General features: G+C 46.5%; 3 protein-coding genes across 5 annotated transcripts in view; 2 read left to right on the top strand and 1 right to left on the bottom strand.

Moving 5' to 3' along the window:
• Positions 1 to 304: 304 nt before the first annotated feature.
• Positions 305 to 9506, bottom strand: HIF1AN (hypoxia inducible factor 1 subunit alpha inhibitor). The gene is made up of 8 exons (XM_035551462.2): positions 9282 to 9506; positions 8100 to 8350; positions 7188 to 7336; positions 5348 to 5493; positions 4695 to 4801; positions 4234 to 4297; positions 3885 to 3995; positions 305 to 2735 (listed from the first exon to the last, which is right to left on the bottom strand). Exons 1-8 carry the CDS (start codon positions 9450 to 9452, stop codon positions 2691 to 2693), a joined length of 1044 nt encoding a protein of 347 aa, XP_035407355.1. The 5' UTR covers positions 9453 to 9506; the 3' UTR covers positions 305 to 2690.
• Positions 9507 to 9900: 394 nt separating this feature from the next.
• NDUFB8 (NADH:ubiquinone oxidoreductase subunit B8) lies at positions 9901 to 13977 on the top strand. The gene is made up of 5 exons (XM_035551593.2): positions 9901 to 10138; positions 10275 to 10401; positions 10998 to 11097; positions 12934 to 13089; positions 13739 to 13977. Exons 1-5 carry the CDS (start codon positions 9916 to 9918, stop codon positions 13829 to 13831), a joined length of 699 nt encoding a protein of 232 aa, XP_035407486.1. The 5' UTR covers positions 9901 to 9915; the 3' UTR covers positions 13832 to 13977.
• Positions 13978 to 14770: 793 nt separating this feature from the next.
• The window catches only part of SEC31B (SEC31 homolog B, COPII coat complex component), a 36822-nt gene continuing 30234 nt past the window's right edge, over positions 14771 to 21358 (top strand). Inside the window, exons 1-4 of one of the 3 annotated variants that reach the window (XM_035551724.2) lie at positions 14771 to 14869; positions 18733 to 18821; positions 20395 to 20518; positions 20765 to 20960. In XM_035551724.2, coding sequence (XP_035407617.1) covers positions 18743 to 18821; positions 20395 to 20518; positions 20765 to 20960 — 399 coding nt within the window. In that variant the 5' untranslated portion in view covers positions 14771 to 14869; positions 18733 to 18742. Of the gene's footprint in view, positions 14870 to 16329; positions 16425 to 16624; positions 16641 to 18732; positions 18822 to 20394; positions 20519 to 20764; positions 20961 to 21358 lie in introns of those variants that run through there. The other 2 variants (XM_035551803.2, XM_050711832.1) reach the window with 2 other exon arrangements.

Raw genomic sequence — 21358 nt, 5'->3', positions numbered from 1 at the left:
CATAGTGACAGCATTCAAGTCAGCAGGGAGAAGAATTTGTTCCTTACCTAACATTTGTCATTTAAAAAGTTCAAAGATATCATTTTATTCCCAGCTTTCCTTTCAGGCTGATGGGAGTAGTATGGGGAAAAAAATCATGAAGACACAGTAATGCAGTTGGTATTGCTGTTTTGAAGGCAGCTTTGGAGACCAGCAGCCTTCAACAGCGAATAACAAAGTGAAGTTAGGCTGAAAAGTATCTCCATACACACATCTCCTTATACTGCTCTCCTATACAGCCACTCACAAAACAGAAGCCACGCAGTTCTGTTGTTCAACATTGGTTGTATTTAAGAACTACACTTCAGAAGGTACCGTGTGTTTGTCACACCCCACCCCCTGCACACACACACCCCTAGCAGAGAACACACACAGCTTCCCAATACCATGGCAAGGGGCATTGAAAGCACAAGGTGAAAACGGAAGGGGAGAGTCAGTCCATCAGTGCATTGTAAATGAGCTTTCACGAAGTCAAGTGCAGCAAAAACTGTTCAGACACTTAAAAAGTTAGACCTTTGGCAAATAAAGATAAAAAGGATCCTAAAGTTCTGTAAGTACCATTCTCTCTCCACATGGGATGTGAACTCCCACCCTGAGCTTCAAGAGTTGATGGTGCCTAACAAGTAGTACTGGAGACTACTGTGTGCTGAATAAATAGCACAGAGACGGGATTTCATTTGAGCATCTTTCAACCAAGGCCAGAGACCGCACGTATACCCAGGATTCCTGGGAAGCTCTTGCTTTTGGCCAGTCAGCAGCCTAACTTTCTTCCCCACATGCCCAAAGGCTGAGCGTTGATAAGCATCCAGCTGAGTGACCTTCGTTTGGATCTAACCACAGCTCTGGATAGTCTGCAACAAATAACACGGCAGTCAGACTACTCGGTGACATGGACATATTTCTTAATCAAGGGCCCTGTAGCTGCCAATTACACTTAATTTGTTCTGACCTGTAAGCAGCCATAAAACTATCCCCCAGGACTTCCTGTTCAAGAAGTCCTTCACCTTTGCACGAGAGAAGCTCACGGCAAGAGGTGCATGAGCTGTCCCAGAAAAAGATGGAGCCTGAAGCCAAAGGCAGAGCACTTCTTGAGCACCATCTTCTCAACACTTATCAGAATACCATGTCAGGAAAAAAAAGGGAAAATAACGGGAAGTCTCAATAGAATGTTTGCTATTCTCTGCAGTAAAATACAACAGCTTCTTCCACCTCTAGCTCTTGGGACCCATTACAACTGCATCAAATATTCAAGTCCATTACACTGCCCCAAACCGGGAAGAGCAGTGCAGTGGACCATGGGGAATAAAAAGCCAGCCTCCATATGAGCCTAGGGCTTCTAGCGGCAGAGGTGGAAGAAAGCAAAATAATTTTTTACGATGATTGCCAAGGACTCAACCAGAAGCTCCTCTTGTTCCTGTGCCCTGGTCTTGCCACTTCCCAGCCTGCCACATCAAGCCCCAGAACACAAGAAGGATCAAGATAAACTTAACCACATTAAAACAGAAAGCCCTGACCTCTTTCAAGTGACTGTACAAGGAAGAGAACCACACACTGTCATGGATTAAACTGATGGACAGGAGTCATACAACATCACACAAACATGCGCACAAGTGCACAGCCACACACACTCGAGTTCTTGCAGTTTCAGTAAAAAGGGCACTTCCCACGTTAGTCTGAGGAGCCAGCACCCCTGGTGGGGAGAAGGGAGGCTCTGTACCTGTCTGACATTGTCTTGACAGTCTCTCTCTGTGCCCCTAGAGATTTTTTTTTTTTTTAAAAAACATGTGGCTTAATCATTCACGACTTGAAATTTGGCGTGGCATTTATGCATCTCCCTTCATAATGCTTCGTCCCCTTTTAACCACACTACAGCTCCACAAGAGTAGGAGAGAAGCCTTCACTCCCCAAAACTGCTGTCAGAATGAAGGAGGTTTATCTAGACTCCTACAACACAGACATTTGGAGAGCACGGGATCTGGTGCTCACATACTAGATGAATTCACTTCTCTCTCTCTACCCTGTGCAAAGTCCCAAGCACGAAAGTCTTGCGTTGAAGAAATCGAATCATTTGTCCAGTTGCTCATCACGCACAGGCCAGCTCACATTTTCGTTTCCACTATAGAAAAAGGTGCCAGAGTTGAGCATGGCTAGGTCCTCTAATAACAGAGAACTGTGAAACCTATCACTTTCCATCTTATATCCACTGCAGGCACCAACACATAAACCCAGCCAGGAGGCCCAAACCTTATGAGGCTGAGGAAACAAGATCAATCTCATTTCCCCTCCAAGCTCTTCTTCAAATGCCTGAAAATCCTGAAGCAACACACCCGAGTGCCAGAAGCCGTGCTCCTTGTTGTGGCAAACAGGGCAGAGGAAGGGAAAAAAAAAAAAACAAGTTAGTGAGCATGAATCCAGCTTCCAATAAGTGCAGACTCGTTCTTGGGAGGTTCTGTTAGATGACAGTGAAGGATGAATGGGGTACTAATGGTTTTGCAGTTCCAGTAGCCCCCTTCGTTGTAGTGGGGCAGGGACAGGGATGGGCCAGGAAACCCATCAGTCTGTTAAGTGCTGCGTGCAATACTAGCGCTCAGTATCTTCCATTGCTTGTGAACAAAGCAGCTCCAACATCAGTCACCCGGGGCAGCCAGGCATTAGTCATACCGTCCTTTAATCATCATATTCAACAAGGGACCGACCTGTTCAAAGCAAAAACACAGTTAGCCAGAACAGTTACAAGTGGCAATTGCACAGCCTGCTTCTCCCACATCAAGACAGCTTACGAGCTGAATGGCCCAGGGCAGAGGATGTCAGTATGCAAACTGGTCCTAAGGTACACTGAATCGGTTTCTAGGTATCTTCTAGATAACACAGTAGGGCACCCAGAGTTCTCAGTCAACACTCAACTTCAGTTGCCACCAAACATCGCGTGCGCAGCATTGGTTTGAAATGTTTTCACTTCCCAGCACAGATTTATGATTTCTCAGTAGATGCTACTAAAAGGAGCCAGTAGGCATCGGTTGCTTTTTGCAGGTGAAAGAAGGAATATTCTTACCCACTGAATCCTCTCTGGTCTTTGGGGTCACCTGGAATGAAGATTAGTACTGACGGCTGGAAACAAAACCTTGCAAATCTAAGACCACTCCTATTTCTCAGCACTGCCTGAAGGAAGAACTTCAGCATGCTATGGTGGTAAGATAACTGCGGAGGAAAGGCCTGACCTCATGCTACTGAACTAAAGAATAGTTCCTGCACAGTGGTAAGGGAAATAGACCACAAAAGCATTTCTATTCACATCCAGTATTTCCACTTTCAGAATAACATGAGATCTTCAAAAGCATGTATTAGTACTGCAGCGTACTGTTTTTCTGAAATACCAGTTGGTTAAAATCGCAGAAAACGCAGAGATGACTGGGATGTGTTAAGGGGGAAGCACATGACTTTACTGAGAAGCTGTTTTCCAATTCAACAGATTTGGATTCAACAGGTAAAATGGTTTTAATTTTCCTCAAATACTGGGCATCGCTGCTGCATAGGAGACTTTTGACAGTTTGAGAGCAACACTTCTCTGGCAGCGCCCAAAGCAAAAATACACCTTCCCCCATATATGAAAACAGTTATTCCACTGCCTGTAGTTTTTCAGAATTTCAAGTTAAGGAGTTTGCTTTTTTTCTAGCCAAAGGACATTCTGAATACAGCATGAAGAACCAGTCACAGCAAAAGAGGAACACTGCTTTCTCCTACCCACGCTGTGACAATGCCTGCAGAGCCAAATAAGCAGGCATCTTGAGCTTTGCACTAACCTACAACCGTTTCAACAGCAGCGACTATTTAGTTCTCTTTTGTACCTCTTGTGGATTTCCTAAGGCTTCTCCCAACATCTTCTCAATGTTCCTCATTATCGCCACTTTCTGATGAGCCTTTAATGGATATTCAATTCTCTTAGGGGTTGGGGCACCCTGAAATACCAAAAGCAACTCATTGCATGCTTACTGAATTGACAGGTTATTCCACCTTCTCCCAGACACCCAGCTCTTTGCATACCACAGGAAATACAGAAAGTAGCTTTCAACTTTCAAGCACGGGATTTGGAGCAATTAAGTTATTGCAATGACAACATGCGCCAATACAGCTCTATTTGAAAAAGTACACTGGAACAGATCTACCCAAGCTGCACAGGAAGGTGCTTGCACTCACCTTGTACCAGAAGTTCACAGTGATGGTAATCCCGCCATTCAGGAGAGACTCAATATGGTGCCACCTGCACAGACATAGCAGGGGAAAAAAAAAAAAAAAAAACCCTATTGCTACAGCTTATAGGCAAATATTTAGCAAACATTATGTGTTCAAACTGCATTGGACAATCCTGGCCCTATACATCCACCACAAAGGCCACAGAACTTCTGGAGAACTCTCCTTATTTAAATACAGACCCTCTTCTTGCATGTCAGTAGAGCACACACACAACAATGTAGTATCAGGGAGAATTACCACTCCCATCCTAAAGATAGGAAGCAGATTGGCCCAAGTTATCACAGAAAACATCATACTTGCTGGAATGGCAAAATTTTCTTAAGAGCCATACCAAGAGTTTAAAGAGAAGAACCTCTGTTAAATCTGTTTGCTGGTCACAGCACTGTTCCCACCATCCTTCTTACCAGTACATAGGTATGTATAGTACATCCCCCGGCCCCACCACCGTCTCATAGCCAACCACGCTCCGGAAATTTGGAAACTTCTCATAGTCAGGATTGTCAAAGTCCACCTAACACAAGAAAAGAGTTAGAAACTCAGGAAAAACTTCCTGCAGTGAGAGCCCTCCTTATTAGGTCTCAGTATGAAATCGTCTTGATCTTTCCTTTATGGTTTTTACATCCCCATTTTTCTTAATTCCATAACAAGTGCCTGCAGTATCCTCAAAGTGCCACCACCTCAAAAGGAGTCCTGAAATTTGTCTACAAGCAAATCTGTCTTTGGCCAAGTGATCAATGAACCAGAACAGAGGAAGCAGCAGCTGCATACCAGTTTTTTTTGTTTGTTTGGTTGGTTGGTTGGTTTTTTGTTTTGTTTTGTTTTTTTAATCAGTAGGAGACATTTATAATCCTAATGCTTGCAGGTTAGGAACTGAAACAAACAGAAACTCCTCCAGTTCTTCCATCTGTTCTCAATGTTAACAGATCTGAACTCTGGTGTTGCCAAAGTTCAGAAGTGGTATGCAGCTTTAATTCTAGCATAGCTTCTTCCCACCTAGCATCTTCATAAATGCCCTTTTTTCCCCTGATGAAGCCGAGAACAAATCTGCTACTCTCACCTGGCTCTGTCTGTCACATGGATGGTGCACAGGATAAGGGTAGAGGCATTCAAACTGATCAGGAGGGAAAAGGATACACCTCTTGTAACCCTTAATCTGAGCAAAGAAGTTCTGCTGCTCGTCGTAATGAGCTGGCGTCACATTCCCTACACAGAAAGGGCAGAGGATAATCAAAACAAGACACTCATGCAGTTATAAGAGACTGAACCAAGTTATATTCCTTGGTAGAGTGAAGACAGTAAATATACTTCCATATATCAAGAAAACTAAGCAATGAAAATGACCCCAGAAATGTTACAAACTGAACATGGCATCAGTCAGCCTTTATTGAGCAGTTGCTACCCCACTTAACAATTGCCATTCTAAATCCATATTCAGCAACTTGTGCTCCGCAGGACTAGGATCTCCAGCTTGTCTCCATGAACAGCAGATGGCAAATGTTGATGAGAAGTTTTTTCATAAAACAATGTTTAGCAGATAAGCTGTGGAATGGACTTTATAAAATTATTATTAGTCTAGAGGAGTCTAATAGTCTGATTTTGAAAAACGTCCCAGTAGTTTTGCAAAAAAAAAAAAAGACTAAACAAATCCAGTCATTGTGGCTTCATAACACAACTGCCCCTGCTCAGCCTAAGGCACTGATTATGAAGCTTGACTATCACCACTAGACGTTAAGTTTAATCAAATCTTAAAATACAGTGAGTCATTTCACACCCCTCTATTGTTTTCAGGCTGTTTGCCAATTCAGATATTGCTCATTTGGCTTTTTTTTTTTTTTACATGTGTTTTCTATTAAGATATATTTTAGAATTAAGATAACGGTTAACCCCATAACTTCATTAAATAGATCACTAGTACACACTGGTTCACAACAATCCCTTGTGGTTTTTTTTTGTGCAGAACCTGCTGATAATAGGATTTTTGTTGATCATATTATGACCTACATGGAAGTGTTGATGCAGTACTTTTAAATGAGGTTCTCTCTTCTCAGCTAGAAAAGCACGTGTTAAAGACAAACTGCTGCAAGCTGAATATGACTTAATGCAGAGGGGAAAAAATACCCGCAGTCAGAACTGAACAGCCACGAATTGCAGGGTAATTATAACTGGACATACGGATATGACGGCCACATGGATTATAGGCCAGCCCACTCCACAAAACTGTGTGCATTCCTGGCGCAATTGTTGAGATTACTTTCTACTGGAATGCTCTCCTTGTCAAGTGCAGTAGTACCTCTATCTCCCAAGGCACCTGCCTACGAATGAGTCTCCACAGGGATTTGGAACTCTACTTTATCCAGTTATATTAGGGTTTATCCATCTTCAAGTTCTCCAGCGCCCTCTATTCAGTTCTGAATTGACGGAGAATTCCTTTTTAGCATGGTGCACCAACTCAATTTAGAGCAAATACCTCATGGAAGAACCAATGTTTCCTCCGGTGGAGAAAATCTCGTTGGGTAACTGGTCACTCCTAAGAAAGGCCCGGAAGGCTAACTTTGCTCAATTTGTAAACTCCGACTCCAGGCATTTAAAATCTACTGTATCTGAATTGTCCAACCAAAAAACAGGTTTCAAAGTACGATCAGCTATCACTGAAAAGCCAGCCCCGAGAGCATCACGCAGAGCCTTTCCAGGAGCAGGAGATTACCTCCACGCATTCTCAGCAAGCAGGCTATTCCTTTGGGGTTCTTCTCTTTTCAACGCGCATTGAATTGTGGCAACAGTACCCTTCCAGCCAAAAGCTTTAAACTGCTTGCTTGGAAGGAACATTTAGAAACTAGTGCAAAATTAACTTTAAAGACAAACTTTCTCCCCTTCTCTAGTAACAGGAAGCCGCTTACCTTCCATACCAATAAGAAGCAAGTTAGAAGTCAGTTGACCCCAGCCACGTTTCCCTTGCTGTTTGTTAATCCAATTCCAGTTGAAGCCAAGGAAATCCACCACAATCTTCCTTCCAACTGTGTCATTCAGGGTTTGCTGCAGATATAGCCTATATTTCCCCAGAGGAAGGCAAGAATCAAATGTTAAGCATTGTAATGAACATAAAGATGCATCTCTGCATCTCTTCAGAGAGACTTTAAAAACAGAGAGAGAGAACTTCTAGAGATTCTGTTCTATCAGCACCATAAACAGCTGTGGAAAGGAAGAGCTTCCAGAAGTCCACAAGCTTTGCCGAATGATTCTCTGGTACAAAATGGAACAGAACACAACCCCGCATGAACAATCACTGGGGAAAAAAAAAAATCAGAATTTTAGATCAAGAACAACACCTCACGGTGCAAGAGGAGGAATCCCTTACCAGACTGGCCACTATCCAGTATCAAAAACACCCACGAATGATCCCCAGATAAATGTCACCGCTTCCAGTCCCCTGCAATGAGTTACCTCATCTACCACAAGCGTGTGAGGGCAAAAAAGCGCTCAGGAAACACAGCATGTTTCCATCAAGCCTTTCGATCTGTAACTAAGCTCCTCTACCAATAGCATAGTCTGCCAAAACCAAGGGATGTGTAGAGCCTTCTCTATCCAAACCCTGCCATGGACAGAGAAGAATCTCTGTAAATATACAATTTGAACAGTTTTGATTATTTAAGTGCATGGCTTTCTTTAATTGGATAATACAGTTGTAGCAGCTATGCAGGAAAAGCTTATACAAATGAAAAGTTTGAGAGGTTTTAATCAACAGTCACTGAAGAGAAACATACCCAGTACATAGACCTGCAGAAACGGAGAAACTTCCACATATCACTTACCTCTCAGCACTCCCTTTTTGTTGTATTTCCTGAAGTCTGTCCACGAACTCAGCAAACTTCATCTCTTCCCTGCTCGACTTGGGTTTGAAATTCTTAAAGTTGGCCATCTTCTTCTCATCGTAGTACAAAAACTTGTGCGTGCTGGCACTGTACACTGAGAAGTCCCCATTGCCAATGTTTTCCTGGAGGTAGTCCAGGTCCCACTTGAGAGCAGGATAAACCAGATTTGTATCTGTCAGCACCACCGGCTCCTGGAGAAAAACAGGAAGTTTATCAATTCAAATACCTTTTGAACTCGAGAACGATTGTATTTGTTACTGCAACCCCCAAAATTCTCTTTGGATGTGGGCAATTGGAAAAGGCATTTAGTGTGATGAGATCCTTTATCCGGATAGAAAAATGCAAAATATGCTAGGAAGTTTTAAGAGAGTGGTGGCCTGCTCCTGCAGCAGGCTCCTAGTAGCAATGGGACAGGTTCCACTATCTACTTGGCTCATCTCTGACACGCGAGGTTAGACAAACACCGTCTGGGAACTGTTTTAGGGCTGTTTGGTCCTGCCACGTAGCAAGGAGACATCGTAAATTCTGCCTGGTCACTTTCAGCTACTAAGTAGTAAACATTGGCAAAAAGATGTTTTTGAAGATGGAAAAGGAGACAGCGCTCATCGCTGTTCCTAGAGAATCACAGATAACCCACAGCCACCAAAATCGGAAGTTTCCTCATCGCTCCTACATTAAAACAAGAACCACTTCTTTTACACAAAAGTAGCCACCTGCCTCCTCGTGTGTACCCGCTGAGAAGTGAAAAAGAACAACAGCTGCTCTGCTCCCAAGCTGTACACTCGCAACCTCCCTTCTCGCAGGTTTGCCTCCCCAAAACCTGCCAGCCTTACCAAAACCAGACTGCGTTTGTCCTCCGGAGCCACCAGAAGCGCAGCTACCGCCATACAAACTCCACACCTGCGGCCGCTCTCATTTCAAAAAGCGCAGACGGCAGCCCGCAGCTCCACCTAACGCTTCCCTGACTTCCACCCAAAGAGAAAAGAACGCGAAGCGCACGTTTCCCGCAGCTCTCACAACCCAGCGCTACCGAAGCGGCGGCGAAACGCTCGTTATAGCTGAGGGGGACGGGACGGGACGGGACGGGACGGGACGGGACGGGCCCCCCGGGCCCCGCCGCACCTCGTTCTCGATGAGCTCCTCGGCGCGGGGGTCGCTGTGGCTGAGCCGCGGGATGGGCCGCGTCTCGAAGGAGTAGCGGCGGAGCTGGGCCTCGCTCCAGCCGGGCCCCGCCGCCGGGCCCTCCCGGCACCCCGCCGCCGCCGCCGACGACGAGGACGAGGCCGCCGCCATCGCCGCCTCCCACCGGGAAACCCGGAAGTGGACGGCCGCCGGAAGCGGAAGTCGCCCGCCCCTAGCAACGCCGGAAGCGAGCGCACGGGCACCATGGAGACGGGCGGAGGGAGCGGCGGCGGCGGCGGGCAGCGACCCCAGGCGGGCAGGGCCGGGCCGGGCCCGGCTCATGGAGCCCGGGGCCTGCGCTCGTCAGCGCCTCGGCGGCCGGCTCCGCGCGGGGGCAGCCGAGGGAGCGCCGCTGCCCTCGTCCCGTCAGCGGGCCCGCGATTAGCGCTGCTCCCAGCACCGGCGGCCTGAACGAGGGCTGGGCCGCGATGGGTTTCGATCCGCTGAGGCTCCTCGCGGAGGTCGTCACAGGGACGCTGCCCATCGTGGGAATAACCGGGGGGGACGGGCCCAGCCACGCCGGGTTCGCACAGCGGAGCGGACCGCAAAGCCTGCTCGCGCTCACAGTGGCGTTATGCACGGCAAGGCGCCGCTCGCGCCTGCAAACCCGCACCGCTACACCCACGCCGCGCAACCTCCGCCCCGAGCCTTTCTGGCCCCGCCGGCCGCCGTCGGCGGCGCCTGCGCGCTGGGAGGAGGGATGATGGCGGCGGCCGGGCTCGGCGGTGTCCTCTGGCAGCGGGCGGCCGCCCGCCTGCGGGCGCTGAGGGTGGCAGCGCCGCTGGGAGCCCGGGCGGGTACGCGGGAGCTCGGGGGGGAGCCGTGGTGAGGCGGGAGGTGTCCCTGAGGGCTGCGGGGTGGTGGTGTGGGGCTGGGAGGGCAGCGCGGCCCCCCCTTGGCTTGCACCCACCCCGCCTCGGTGCTGTCCCGCAGCCTCGGGTCTGTCCTCGGAGCTGCTGCCTGGGCCCTACCCGCGGACGCCGGAGGAGCGGGCAGCTGCTGCCAAGAAGTACAACATGAGGGTGGAGGACTACCAGCCCTACCCCGACGATGGCTTAGGGTGAGCTTGGGGGGTTTTGTGCCCCTGGGGCTGCCGAGGCCTCAAAGTCTTCTCTGTTGCGTACTGCTGGATGCCGTGCTGTGAGCTTACAGCTTGGAAAGAAATGCTCAAAACAGAAGCAAAACAGAAGCAAATAGAATGAATGGGAGGCCTGTGTAAATATAATACTGTCTGAGAGACTTTGTATGCTGTTGTAATGAGAGGGATGAACCCTATAAATTCCATTTATGGAATAAATATTTCAGGAGAAGTTTAAATTCTGGGGAATATTCAGACATGCCAAATACCAGACAAGAAGGGTTCTATATTTCAGTGAAGTTTACATTTTCTTCCCTGTACCATAGCCTGACAAGCATGCTTTGACGTATGCCATTTGATATAATAACTTCTATCAAGGTGACGATTGTGCAAGTTGCATGTGAGTTGCACGATTCTTCTTTAAAGAAAAGCATATATGTATAGTTCAGAACCTATAGAAGCAAGAAAGTGTTCTTCCATTTTCATACATCTATTTTATAAAGTCTTACACAATATATATATCAAAACTTAATACAGTTCTCTTGGCTGTTTGTTTTCTGTGCGCCTGTTTCTCACAGGTATGGTGACTATCCCATGCTCCCTAAACGCTCTGCTCATGAGAGAGACCCCTGGTACCAGTGGGACCAGCCAGATACCAGGCATAACTGGGGAGAGCCGGTGAGAATGCCAGTAGCAGTTTTCGTGCCGTTAATGCTGCTGTTACTAAATACTAAGACATATGTCTACTTAGTGCTTTCTTTGTAATTCTTTGTCCAATTGCATCCTGGAGTGCAGGGGTGTGTTGCCTATGCATAACACAGGGACGGTCAATTAAAAGTAAATTTAGGCTGTGGTCATCAGGCTAAACAATTGCTGTGGAAGTGCTGAGGAACGTTAACATCTCATTACCTATAAGAATAACTTTACAAATTAAACTTTCTCTGTAGCAATGGGAAAGGCTTCTCCATTTTCTTTGCCTGATCTGGCTCGGTGTCGGAACTTAGTTCAGGTTCCTCTAGCTAAGAAGCCCTCATTTGTGTAGAGGTCAGTCTAGTCCAATGGAAGCAGCTATCGCTGTTTTATTACTCCAGGATTCTTTTGGGATAAAATAGAAATAAGGAGGCTTTCTCTGAAGAAAGTGTGCAAGACAGCCTTAAGAGAAATGGGCAGACAGAACATGTACATTAACTTGCAAAATCTAAGTTCTTCAAGCTCCTTGTCAGGAGTAACTTTCAGTTAATACATGGTCTTTCTGTGAAGGACTGAAATCTAGCTGTGATTACTGAATCTGGTAATTGACTTGAATACTTTTTATTACAATTAGAAATTATGTAAGCACGTGTATGTCATATGTCATAGTATAAGCATGCAAGAGCACCCTATCGTGTGTACCACAGTAAAATTTTAAGTCTATGTTGTAATGACTGCAGAAGCAATTACATGGAAGACCTTGCAGTGATTCTGTGCTGCTTGGAACAGGAATGCTTGTATAGTTACTTGTGCCCTTGAGGTGGGATAAGATCTTTACTTGTAAGAACTGACTCTTGCTTATAATTCATAGCTGTAATTTAGGTTTGAACAAGTGCTTGAAAACAAGGCCTCCTGCCCCAAACATTGTCCTTAATATCTCATTGCTTTTTAGGGATGGCACCGTAACGCTCAGGGCAGGATTCAGTTGCTTAATCTCAGATTTCTGTGCCTTTTCAATACCTGAGGGGGTCTGAAATTTCCACGTGGAGTTGGCAGCTGGGGGCCTAGTGGAATATACTGGTGCGTTGCAGGTGTTGGCAGATGCTTCTGTCTAGGCAGCTGAATTCTGTTCAGTCTGCCTCTCGGGGGTTGACAGCAAAATGGCTGTGTATGAAAATTTAAAAGTAGGGGATCTAGAGGCAGTACTTGAGCTGCAAATTAATGAGTTCTCTGCTTTCCATAATCTGATAGGAGCCTAGGCGGAACGTGCTTAGGACTTCCCTATGTATGTTTTGAGGCAGAAGTCTGAATGCCCTTCTGTTTCAGTCAAGAAGGGCATTAGCTTGCTACTGCCCCTGCTCTTGTCATGAAGCAGCAGCAGCAGCAGGTGCTCTACCTGTTTTGAGGAGCCAGCTTCCAAATGGCAGGTAGTTGCTTCTTTGCTTGAAATAAGTGCTACTTCTGCTGAGGTTTGGGACTGATCTTCCATAAACAAGGGTGCCAATTTGTGCCATGCTTTCTCAACAGCACTGGGGAGCAAATCTAAGGTGGAGTGATTATGCAGATAAATAACAGCTGCTGGTATGTTATAATTAAGCATGCGTGTCTGGTATAAACATATAGGTATAAACATGGTATTTGGAGTCTTGACTTTTACTGTAATCAACAACTTGCCATGACTATAGGTGACGTATTGCCTCTGCGAAACATGAAACATAGCTTCTGGCAGCTTTGTGAATGAGAATGCTGTAAATACTTCTCTCCTAGTTAAGAGCAGCTTGAGTACTGCTGGTAAATGTGTAGTCTTTTTCCTTTGTTCTTTAGATGCACTGGGACTTTGACATGTATATTCGGAACCGTTTTGATACATCCCCCACTCAAATTCCATGGCATACTATGCGCAAGCACTTCTTCATTTTTTTGAGTACCATGCTGATCATGTTTGGCATCGGAGGGTTCTACCCATCCTACAGGCCTGTGGTGAGTTACACCCTTGGGTAAAGGGCGGAACAGTAGCTCTTGCTCGTCACTGCTGATGGCCAAAAGGGTGTTTTTGCTGAAGCTGAGTGAGTGTGCGTGTGAAACCCTGCTGGCAGCAGGGAGGCCTTGTTCAGGCTGAGTTATTCTGTTAGCTGGCTTGGCTCAGCTCACAGATTGTCTCAGTGAGCAGTTCCCATTCTTGGGGAACTATTTCTTAATTTTCTTACAGGATCCTTCCTTTGGTCTGGGCATTCTCCTCTGCGTGTGTGTGCATGAGATGCTTTTTCCTCTTCTTTTGCCCTATGTTTAAGTTGCATCATGATCTGCATCATTTGAATACTTTTGATAAATAAGTCTAAACATATAGAGATGAGCTGTTGGTTGATAAAATGTTTGATGTTTCTGTTAAAGGACATAGATTTATAAAAAAAAAAACAACAGTCTGAATATTAGAGTACAAGGAAAGTCTGGAATGTTCCTACTGAAGCACTTAAATATGAATTTAAGTTGTAACTGACAAGCCTTTTTTTGGGGAGGTAAGGGAGGAAGCAGGGGAGATTGATGGGAACTGGATGGGACGTTTTCTCCTTACCCCTTAAGTTGATTATTTGAGTGTCATATATTTGCTGCTATTTTTCTGTTTTTATAGGGACCGAAGCAGTATCCGTTCAATGACCTGTATCTGGAGAGAGGAGGAGACCCCAATAAAGAGGCACCGGTGGTGACGCACTATGAAATCTGAAAGCTGCTGGAAAATCTGAAAGCTGCTGGAAGTGTTTCTCCTGCATCAGCTCTGCAGGGCGTGGCATCTTTAGTGATCACTGTGACATACGTTAATGGTTGTTCGTTTGACCACTAACTGCAGTGAAATATATCAATAATACCTGTTGTGCTAGTTGTCTTTTATCAATTTGAGAAGGTTAAGCAATGACCAATAAAATTAAATGATGCCTGTCATTTTTCTAGGCAGGCTACTATATGGGGCTAAGTTCTGAGAGCAGTCCTAGGACTGCTGCTAGGTTTACTTACCTCATGCAAAAATCACCCTTTGCTAAGCCTGTCTGTGTAGGAGGTGTTGCCTGTTATGAAGTGGCTTACTGCAAGTGCTGCTTGGAACTGAACTACAGCGCAGGCATGTCACGTGAAATGACAGGTCCAAGAGCACTGATGCCGCAGTTGGCTGCTACGTGACCTGAGCTCTGCCACCAGGTTTAGGGTTAGCCTGACCCACAAAGTGTGCCCGTCTGGCTGCAGACCACAGCCTCCTCCGGCTTTATCTGCAGGTTGATTGCGAAAGCTATGCATAGTTACGTTTGATCAAGCTCCTAGATTTTCTAGTGCCACCCTTCCTTTTCCATAAGCTCTTCCCTTCTGTTGCTGGAGGGGGCGATGCCTTCAGCACTGATTTATGGTGAAAATTCAGTTCCCCTGTTGCTCTGTCTGAGACCCTGCTCTTTGGCTACAGGAGCAGGTGATCACAGGAGGCTAAGGGCTTGGAGTGCTTCCTATGAACCCCGTGCTGCGCTTTGCTACCAACACCCTGTCATGACCCAGTTCGGTGCTTTAAGGGAAGCGCGTATTTAAAGGAAACTATATTATTTAAAGGAAAAAAAGCTCCAGTGAAGGGGCCGGGCCGGGGCCGCGCAGGCGCGGCGGGGCGGGCGGGGCCGCTCCTGCGGGCGGCGGGGCGGGGGCGGCGCCTGTTGGGCTGCCGGCGGCCACCGGCGCGAGGGCTCAGCTCGGCGGGGACGGCCGGGAGCCGGGGAGGGCCCGGCAGCCGGTAAGGGCCGCGGCCGCCCCTCCCTGACCCCCCCTGCTCCGCCCCCGCGCCGCTCGGGCTGGGGCCGAGCGGCTGCCCCCGGCCCCGCTGCCGGCTTCGCTGCCCTGCCCCGGTCCCGCGTCCCCGGCCCCGCCCCGGTTTCTGGGCGGCGGGGGGGGCTGTGGGGTAGCCGGGGGACACCCCAGCCCTGTCGGGCACCATAACGCTCGGTGCGGAGCCGTTTGTCCCCCCACGCGTCGTGCTCGGGCGCTTGGGGCAGCCCTGGGGCGTGAGGAGCTGGTTTCCGTGCCCCGGTGGCTGTCAGGGAGGAATGTGCTGAGCTCTGCCCCGCGCCAGCCCCGCCTCGCGTGATCAGCTGGGATTAGCGCTGCGCCCTTCTGCCTCCTGTAACCGGGCTTGTAGCGAGTGTTTAGGGGAGCTGGCTGGGGTGCTGGGGAGCTGGGGGATTGGGAAAGGAGGGTGCCAGGCCGTTGCGAAAGGAAGGGGCAGTGCAAAGGTTTTAATCGATGCTGGGGTGTGGAGAACGTAGGGCAGTCTGCACCTTAACCCTCGTGTCGTGGCTGAAAGGCCCTTCTCAGCCCTTAGGGTGGCTGCTTTCCTCCTGGGTGACCTTGGACGAGTCTCTCCTGTTCTGCTGCCAACGCTTCACCCTTAGCTGAGGGGATCAGATCAGGCCCTCAGCTTCCTCTGCCTGCTGTGCTGGAAGGCTGGGGGCAGCAGGAACCCTTCAGAGGTTGGGTGCCCGGCTGGGGGAGGACTGGAAGAGTTAGGGCTGTATTGGCAGAATTGGGGTGGTGGAAGAGAGAGGAGGCCTTACCAGAGTGATACCAGGGTTAGTTATCGTGGCAGGTCTTTTACAAAGTACTCCAAGCCACAAGCGCTTCAAGTCAGCGTAGGTGAGGAGTCCCGCCTCTGTCAGCGTAATCCGTGGTGGTTCCAGAGCGTGTGCCCTCACTTGTCGCTGCTTGCTGCGTGCTCCCCGGCGCGAGGAGAGCTGGCACGGCCGGGTTTTGCTGTGCACTGTTACCTTTTAAGGGCACCGTGCAGGAAAACACGGCTTGGGGAGAGGCTTTGGGGAATCGCTGCTCCCGTCCTGGGGCTCCCACCGGGGCTGCGATTCGCTAATACGTTAGATCCGTGATCGGATGTTTGGAGGAGGAGTTGTCATGATTAATTAATTAGAGCTCCTGAGAAAAGCATGAGCTTTCTCGGAAGTCTTAGATGCTATTTTGGAGAGATGACAGCAGGTGGCAATCTCTCCCTAAACATCTTATGGAAGAATCCAATATTGTGCATTTCTCTCAGGCAGCCACAAGAGGTTGCTAAAAAGCTGCTTTTTTTTCTTTTTCCGCCCCCCCCCCCCCCAGCATTATGAGTCGAATCCTGGATATAGACATATTCATCGTATAGAAGAGTAAGACTCTTCTCTATTCTCAAGACTCTGGCGTTTTTTCCTTCCAAACTCAGAGCCTAGTGATTTAAAGAGGTGCTGCTGCACTGAAGCAAAACCTCAGCTGCAATGGAGCTGGACTGGTAGAAGCACAGAGGCTAAAAGGTGGGAGCTTGTACCATTCACCTGCCCGAGCTTGTGATGGCTGCAGGCTTCATTGCTCCCTTACCAGAGGGAGGAGGTCTCTTGGCCATTCTCTAATAATGATGGGCTAATAGGGGAGCTGTCCTCTCAAAAGTCAAGCGGCAGTGAGGCCTGGATGTGCAGCCGGCAACAGCCAGCCTACAACTGATGGATTGCAAGTGGAGGAGGAAGAGGCAGGTAGGGAATGTACTGGCTGTCCTGCTCCCCCACATCAGTGGAGTCAGGCAGCGCTTTGTGCAGTAGGCCCGTGCTAGCAGGTCCCTGCGACTCCTTCTGGGGATATTTTCATTCCCCACCCCTGATAAAGGGAGCAGACCGGGACAATGTTTCTGTGCTAGTGTGGGACACAGACAAGTGGGAGCTGGGACTTGGCAGAAGGGGTGTGATGGAGCCCAAATGAGTACTAGGTAAAGCATACTGGAAGATAGGAAAATAAGCTTTAGAGGTCTGTTATGGTGATGAGGGGGATGTGGCTTTCCACCTTTGTTCCTGGGCTGCAAGAGGAAACAGTTGCACTTGTTTTATTGTGCAAGAGTTCTGTTCAGCTTCATCTGGGCCTCAGCTAAGCTGGGATAAGGTTAATGTGAGAACAGCAGGTACTTTGAGCTTTGGGAGACACTGCTGCAGGCTAATGCTAGAAAACATCCAATTCTCATTAAACAGCATGTCCTGACAGTACATGGGGGAGAGAGAGTGTGCCCTTACCTTCTGATTGGTGGTAGAGAAGAAACTAAATAGGGTGTGGAGTTACTAGGCAGGAGGTCCAAGTCCAAGAAGCAATGCTGACTGTATTTCCCTGTGTGTGGGCTGCTGGTAATTGGAGACTGTAGCTTCATACAAGCCGCAAGATGATGGAAGACTTTTTCAAAACTATTTTTTAATATGGTTTGGCCAGGCAGTGTGCTGGCCACAGCAAGCTACCTCTGTGAACTTGGCTAGGAATGAACAGCCATGTTTTGGTCTAAGTAAGGCCAAACTCTCAATCACTGGCAGTTGTAGCCTGCATCTGGACAGAGGGAGCATGTGAATGCAGGCTGTGGTTTAACTGCCAGCCTGGCTAACGCAAACAGTGCCAAATATCCAGGAGAGGTTAATCCCAGCAAGCTGGTGAGATGCGGAGTGTTTTGCTGTGCTGCCTGCTTCCAGTCATATATTATTCAGCATGATATCATTGGTATCATCCGAGTGCATAGTTAGCAGCTTTGCTTAGCTAGAATTAAAAATTGTACTGCAGCTAAGCTCAAAAGGTTTAGGAACTGCTCACAAGAGTGATGCTGCTAGCTTGTGAATGATATCTCCACTCATTATTTATGTCACTGACATGCCTAAAAGGCCTGGGACGGACATGGCCTGGGACGGACATAGCCTGGGATTGAGAGGTGCTGGGTTCTTTCTTTTCATGTAGAACGGGATCCTACATTGAACAACAATTTGTTTGTATTTATATTCAGTGTGTTGCAGTCTCCTGGCTGTGTATTGTTTATGTTTGTCTTTCAGTTATCCTGCCAAATTATTGCCCAACTAGTCTTTCTTTGGTGACATGGGGAAGTTGTGTTGCCGTTTTACAGGTGTTAGTTGATCTATCCAGAGTCGATAAAAAGAATTATTGTCAGAGCTGGGCTTGAAACCCAATGGTTAACTTATGGATCACGTCCTCTCACCTTCACCTGCCATTTACAAAGTGAAGCAGAAGGCAAATGATTTTTTCCTTTGGCTTCTCAGAGGAGTGAGAACAAAGTACGTTAACTGAATTGGCACATGATAGCATTGCACTTTGTTTTCTGTTGCCACATCACTTTGCTGCTTGGAATTTAGCCTGTCCTGAGATTCCTTTGGCTCAATTTTTTTCATATGCATACACTGACATCGTCTTGTTCAGAGGGGGCAACTAGTGCTTTGCAAATACATTTAACTGAATTTCTGCAGCTGATTTAAACCAGCCTGGACTGAAGACTTGAGTATGTTGTTTAATTTAGATCCCCTTCCTTTAACTGAAACTTGCGTGTAACTGGGGTATATGAAAAAGAGCTATGTAGGAAAGAAAATCAGGGATCAGATAGCTGGGATTGTTGTATTGTGTTTTTGTTTTTTTCACGATTTCTGAAATACCCAAATTCATCCCTGTAAAACTGTATTCACCAACTCAGGAAGTAGTAAGTAACGTCTCTCTGAGAACAATTTGTTCTCTTGGTACCATAGTAAGGGGGATATTTTGTTACTGGTATGATTATTTTCATGTTGGCTAACTGCTATGTGAAATTACTTCTAGAGCCCAGAAAATGAAGCTAAAGGAGATTGAGCGAACAGCTGTCCAGGCATGGAGTCCAGCAAACAACCACCCCATTTATCTAGCAACAGGTAAAGTTTTTCAAATTCAATAAAATTAAAGTACGAGTCACAGAGAGACTGTTATGTACAGTTGTATTGGCTTTAACTTTCAACAATTCCCACTTTAATAACCTCTGGAAAGCTTACAAGCAACATGCTGAAAACATTACAGTGTTTTCTTTTTTTTTTTTTTGACCTCCAGAGGATTACTTTCATGCCTAGCTTTGACAACTTAAAGGGCTGTGATTTTTCAAAGGGTGAATACACGTTTTTTTTTTTAATTTAATTTCTATTTAAGTTTGTATGACCTCCAATACCTGCTTGCTGTAAAAAATAAAACAAAATAAGGTTACTTACTTGGAATGTCACAAAGTTCACTCTTATCATATTCATTTCAGCTTACTTTCACTTTGATGGTTTTCAGTGATCATCGTGTAGCTTGGCAGCCAAAGAATAAAATTTTCTTCTTCCTAATATTGCCCGTTTTGATTTACATTCAATTTTCAACATTTTCAAAACCTTTAATTTCCATTTTTTGTATTAATCATTATTCGCTACTTTTATAATCAGATTATTTCCTGAAACATGAAGTCAGCCTGTTCACTGAGATGGCAGTAGGTGAATTTAGTGCTCATGTGGAACTGTCAGCTTGGGTTGTCTACCCAGCACAAGAAGTAATCAGGCCTGTCTCTTGTCTGGGTTTTTCAGGGCTGACATATTGTTCTGTTTTGTTTTTTTGTTTGTTTTTTTTTTTTGGGAGTGACTGTCAAAAAAGTGTCTAAAGTTCAGCTGTGGCCTTAAAAACAACATTACCACTTTTGGGATAGATAGGCTATTTTGTGTTTCTCTAATAAGGCCACAGTTTTGGTTGGACCAAATGCCTTGGCTTCGATCTGCTTTAGATCAGAGGCTGCATTGTTTCATTATTTGTACTGCTTTTTTATAGTCTCTTGGGCACTTCTCCTGCCATAGCCAGTTGCAAAGCATCCCTGTGGCAGCTGGGTGACTATTTGTATGGCAGTGTTCCATTAGGCAACGTTAGGTCTATTTTTAGCTTTTATTCTGTAAGCTAGGGAGAAGGAAGGAAGCCATCACTATTTGGCTGCCAGATCTCTGTGGGTCATCAAGGAATGTTTGGTTGGCTAAGGTTGAAGAACTTTTGGCATAGACTAGGTTTAGAAGTTATGATCGTGACCTCGGGTCAAGGTTGAGGGAACAGTATACAGAAGTATTTGGGATCATAATTGTTTCGGGTTTCATGATGCAGCTGTATTTGTAATTTAGGTAAAGGCTTAATATCAGAAGATTGGGCTGTTTGGATAATGTATAGGAATTATATCTATCCCAAGAGGGGAAGGTGTTTGTACAGCAGCGACCCTGGTGCCCAGAATTTCTTGACGTTCTAATTTCTTTCAAAGCCTTTGTCATAATAGTTGGTTCCTGATTCTGAGGTATTCATCCATACACTGTCTCTGAATGGGCACAGTATCAATGTTGCGTTGACTCTCAAGGGTAGGTTGGTTACCAGAGCCTTGCTCTATTTATATCTTGTGCTCTTGAAAACAGTGCCCAATTCTAAGTATTACCCTTGTACTTCTGCTAGGAACATCTGCCCAGCAACTGGATGCATCCTTCAGTACAAATGCCACCTTGGAAATATTTGAGGTTGATTTCCGGGATCCCTCCCTGGACATGAAGCAGAAAGGAACACTTCCTGCCTCAAACAGGTATTAGTGTCTCATACTAACATATCGATTAGTGGAACTGAAAAGGGCTTTTCTGGTACAAGAAAAGAAGAGGGGGGGGAGAGTGTTTTCAGGGTGTAAAGTGAACTTTGAATCAGTTTACCGCTGTCTTCGAGGACTGACTATTTTTGGCTTTATACAAGTCATGCTGGGTGTTTGGTAATGCAGAATGTCTAGTCTTCCACCAAATATTGTGGCCTATGCCAGCTTTATTTTCTTCTTCTTTAGGTTCCATAAGCTGATCTGGGGTAACTTTGGAAATGGGTCCCCAGAGTCCTCTGGAGTGATCATTGGCGGAGGTGATAATGGGGTACTGACAATGTACAGTGCACATCGGATCTTGGCTTCGAAGAGCGAGCCTGTAATTGGGCAGACAGAGAAGCATTCAGGGCCTGTTCGAGCTCTTGACTTTAACCCTTTTCAGGTATGCAACGTAAAGATACTTATAAACAAATGAAATTTAACCCCCATGAGCTATTCCCCTTGTGTATAGAGATTTATTAACTGAATACGCGGCTTTTAACCTGAAAGAGGCATGGTAGCTGTGACACAAGACTGACTTAGAACTCTGATTTGGGCTCTGTTGACAACTTTGCCACTGAATTCCCCTGTGACCTGGATCAAGTCACCTTACTTCACCGTAAAACACGGCTTGTAATGCTGTTATACATTAGACCATGAACTGTTAGAAATCAGAACGTCTTTGTTTATTTCTTCAGTTGGTGTCCAGTTCAGTGGGTTTCTGATCACACTTGAAGGGACTACAGAATAAGCAAGAAGTGAACAGAACGCAATTTCTTATGGTAAAACAAAGGCAAATTA

The sequence above is a fragment of the Cygnus atratus genome, chromosome 7 (genome assembly GCF_013377495.2).
Source record: "Cygnus atratus isolate AKBS03 ecotype Queensland, Australia chromosome 7, CAtr_DNAZoo_HiC_assembly, whole genome shotgun sequence".
Taxonomy (NCBI): Eukaryota; Metazoa; Chordata; class Aves; order Anseriformes; family Anatidae; genus Cygnus; species Cygnus atratus.
The sequence above is the reverse complement of the archived record's forward strand: the minus strand, read 5'-3'. Positions and strand labels throughout refer to the sequence as shown.